At 39.3% G+C, this 4314-nt stretch overlaps 1 protein-coding gene across 1 annotated transcript; it reads right to left on the reverse strand.

The window, feature by feature from the left end:
* Positions 1-544: 544 nt before the first annotated feature.
* On the reverse strand, positions 545-1882 carry LOC102943203 (trace amine-associated receptor 7a-like). The gene has a single exon (XM_007062253.4). It carries the CDS (start codon positions 1602-1604, stop codon positions 579-581), a length of 1026 nt encoding a protein of 341 aa, XP_007062315.1. The 5' UTR covers positions 1605-1882; the 3' UTR covers positions 545-578.
* Between the last annotated feature and the right edge of the window lie 2432 nt (positions 1883-4314).

Here is a 4314-nt window from a genome sequence, read left to right on the forward strand (position 1 = left end):
TAAATGTCCATCTCCCTTTGAAATTCAATTTTCTTATCCATTAAATGAGGATAATAATATCCATTCCGTATGGGTGTAGGGGGACTTAATTCACTAGTATAAGTAAAGAATTTGAACACAGGCTGACAGTAATATATAAGTATAAAATATTAAAGTTGACTACTGATTTGGTAAAATATACTATCTAGGTTTTAAAGGTATGGAAAAACATTTGTTTCTCAGTATTGTTATCACTTCCTAACAAACAGATGAATAGCACTGAAACCAATTTTTGATATTTTTTTTGCCTTTGTTTAATTCTGGATGGCCTTTCTGTCTTCTCAGTCACACAATTACAACCAGTGGACATTGCTCTATTATTATTTCATAGCATAATATAGTATTAACAGTATCTGTAAATAAATTGTCTTGATATCATGTGATAAACCAGTTTTTCACAATGATAAAAAGTTTTACAAAGTATAAAAGCAAGATGACAGTATTTCATCCAGCAAAAGAAATACACAGCTAGATTTTATGAAAAGGACAATGACTGTGAAATGTGAGTTGAGTAGCTTTGTGCAGGAGCGGATAGGTTTTCATTCTGGAAACAAATTCATTGTTGAACAATCAAGTCGGAGCATTTTACAGCTCAGAATCACTTTCATTCCTTTTCGAAACCAAGGATAAAAGACAGAGTAAATCAAAGGATTAATGGCAGAGCTGGAATAAGTGAACCAAACCACGATGTCAAAGAGAAGGGGTGAAGTTATGAAGTTAAGGAAAGCATCAATTATTACAGTTACAAAAAAGGGTGACCAACATACCAAAAAAGCAATCACAGCTATACCCAGGGTTTTAGCAGCTTTCCTCTCTCTTCTGCTAACTCTGTCACTGTAGTTATCAGGTGACTGGGTGTTCTTGCTTCTCTCTATCATTCTAGCTTGTCGTTTAGCCACAGCAAAGATTTTGCTGTAAATTGCTATCATTGTAAAGAAAGGTATGAAATAAAGGAGAGAGGTTACAACCACCCATGTTTTGTTGAAGACAAGTTGACAGCTTCCTACACAAGAGAGGGCATTTACTAATTCTTGTATCCCTTTGTCATTAGCCCCAGTGAAGACAACAGAAAAACTGTATACTAAGGAAAATGTCCACGTAACAGCTATGCACATGACTGAAACTGGCACTGTGAACTTGAGAGGGTAAATTAAAGGATCAGTAACAGCAACGTAACGATCAACAGAGATGAAAAACAAGTGAAATATTGATGAATAACAAAAAGATGCATCTAAACAACTGTGGAATCTACAGAATGTTTCCCCAAAATACCAGCATGTTTCGACAGATCTTATACTGCTGAAGGGCAGCACCGTCAGACCCAAACAAAAATCAGCACATGCCAAGGAGGTGAGCAAAATATTCGTAGGAGAGTGAAGCTGTTTGAAATAAGCAATTGTAATAATTACCATTAGGTTTCCACCTAGTGTAAGAACTGTCAGAAAACTAAGCACAACATACAAAGTTACGCGGATTCCAGAAGACCACGATGTTTTATAGCAAGATCCATTAATATTCTCAAAGCAATATTGTGTTTCTTCATTCTGAAAAAGCGCTGAAGTCATGTTGTGCTCTTAACTACTCTAAACTTTTTTGTGTTTGCATTTGTATACTAACACTGATGGCGTGAAACTTGTTGATCAAGCTCTTCAGTTTTTAAATCTTTCTGAAAAAGAGAATTAAAGTTGTTATGAGTGAGAGTACAATCATTCCAATGTGTTGATGATTTCCATAAGTATACTAAAAATGTGTATGTAAATACAAAGTAAATAGAACATAGCAAAATATTTGTAACTACAGCTTTCAATGGCATTTTGAAATAAATAAGTAGCAAAAATACTTTATAATTGAAAAGTTTCTCCTGTGCTATAATGTAGAATTTATTTTTACCTATTCATATTTATTTAAATTCCCACCTTTATTGATCTTGCAGTGGGGTATTTTTATTTCTCTCCCTCTCATATTTTTGGCCATTTTTCTACACGCTGGGCTAAACTCATTCTAGTGCTAAGAATGGAGGAATGATTGAAGCAAATTGTGTCTTCTGTAGTCCAGAGCAGCCCCCAATGCAAATTTGGGCAGCCCTAAATTGCACTCTAGTTGCCATGGCTTCTATGGCTTTGGAATAGCCAGGGTGCGGAAGTTCCCTGAGTACACCTGGCCAGGCTGCCAATATATCCCCTCCTTCCTCTGGCCTAACCACAGAAATTCCCCTGCCCCATGGGTTTCTGCAAGTGTAAAGTTTGTGGAAGAAGCTCTGATCTTCCCTGGAGGCCACTTGCTAAGGGACTGTGTAGCTGCCAGGCTGGTGAGGGCAAAGGAGTTGTGGGCCACATATGATTTAGGTCCTGTCTTCCTCAATGAGATTGAGTAGGTGTAGAAGTATGTCGAGATGGCGCTTCCATTCCAGAACCTTCCATTCTCCATGGCTTATAGGTTCCTTAGAAATGCAGGTCGATCCTTTAGTGGTGTTCAGGTCCTTAGGCCTGGTCTATATTATAAACTTATGTCGGTATAACTACATCGCTCAGAGAGATGAAAATCCACACCCCTGGGCTCCACCGCAGTTAAAGAGATCTCACCCCCACTGTGGCCAGTAGTAGGTTGATGGGAAATTTCTCCGATCAACCTAGCTACTCTAGCTTGGGGAGGTGGATTACCTACACAGGAGAACCCCGCTCGTCTATGTAGGTAGCGTCTTTTCTGAAGCTTTTCTATCACTCCTCCGCCAGCCCACCCCGCCCCCCCCCAGCTGGAGGACATGCTGTTTTTACCCCCCCCTTCCCTCAGCCAGTAGGGGGACGCACTGTTTTTACTTGACACACACACACACACACCCCCCTCTGCCCCCCAGAGTGGGACAAGGTTGCAAACTCATACCGGGGTCGGTAGGGAGTTTAGCTGCTGCTGAATCCAGGCCTGGAGTGTCAACTGCTGTATCTGGAGCCCGAACTGGGCTTTGTTCAGAGTTATGAACATTTCAGAATTACGGACAGCCTCCATTCCTGAGTTGTCCGTAACTCTGAGGTTGTTCTGTACTACCACTTCGCCAGGGATTCTGCATTTGTTAGTTGTGCATTTGATTTTTTCCTTCCTAAGTGAAGTACTTTGCACTTGTCTTTATTGAATTTCATCTTATTGAATTCAGACCAATTCTCCAATTTGTTAGTCATTTTGAATTTTAATACTGTCCTTCAAAGTGCATAAAATCTCTCCCAGATTGGTGTCACCAGCCAATTTTATAAGAATAACCTCCACTCCCTTTTCTAAGGTATTAATGAAAATGTTGACTAATACTGAACCGAGGCCTAACTCTTGCAGGACCCCACTAGATATACCCTCCCAGTTTGACAGCAAACCATTGATAACTACTCTTTGAGTAGGGACTTTTAACCAGTTGTTGACCCACAGTATAATAATTTAATGTAGACCACATTTCCCTAATTTGTTTAAGACACTCATGTGGGATTGTGTCTAAAGTCTTACCAAAATTAAGTAAAAAGAAAAGGAGTACTTGTGGCGTCTTAGAGACTAACCAATTTATTTGAGCATAAGCTTTCGTGAGCTACAGCTCACTTCATCGGATGCATACTGTGGAAAGCTTATGCTCAAATAAATTGGTTAGTCTCTAAGGTGCCACAAGTACTCCTTTTCTTTTTGCGAATACAGACTAACATGGCTGTTACTCTGAAACCTGTCAAAATTAAGTATATCATGTCCACTGCTTCCCCCTTATCCACTAGGCCAAAGAAGGAAATTAGGTTGGCTTGCCATGCTTTGTTCTTGACAAATCCATTTTGCCTATTCTTTACCACCTTATTATCCTCTTGGAGCTTATAAATTGATTGTTGAATAATTTGTATCAATATCTTTCCAGGTATCGGAGTTGGACTGACTGGTCTATAATTCCCTGGGTCCTCTTTGTTCCCCACTTTAAAGAAAGGTACTATGTTTGCCCTTCTCCAGTGTTCTGGGACCTCACTCATCTTCCAGGAGTTCGCAAAGATAATTGCGAACGGTTCTGAGATTGCTTCAGCTACTTCCTAAATACCTAAGATGAACTTGAATACATCTAACTTATCTAAATATTCTTTAACCTGTTGTTTCCCTACTTTGGCTTGTGTTCCTTCCCTATTGTTGTTAGCTTTTATTGAGCTGAGTATCTGGTCACAATTAACCTGTTTAGTGACGTCTGAAGCAAAATAGGCATTAAATACCTCAGTTTTCTGGATTTCATCAGTTATTATCTCTCCTTCCCTGCTAAGTAGAAAACCA

The sequence above is a fragment of the Chelonia mydas genome, chromosome 3 (genome assembly GCF_015237465.2).
Source record: "Chelonia mydas isolate rCheMyd1 chromosome 3, rCheMyd1.pri.v2, whole genome shotgun sequence".
In the NCBI taxonomy this organism is placed as follows: Eukaryota; Metazoa; Chordata; order Testudines; family Cheloniidae; genus Chelonia; species Chelonia mydas.

What these genes read in the sequence shown, in the direction of transcription:
- LOC102943203 (XM_007062253.4), bottom strand. Translation starts at nt 1,604, where the DNA reads ATGACTTCAGCGCTTTTTCAGAATGAAGAAACACAATATTGCTTTGAG.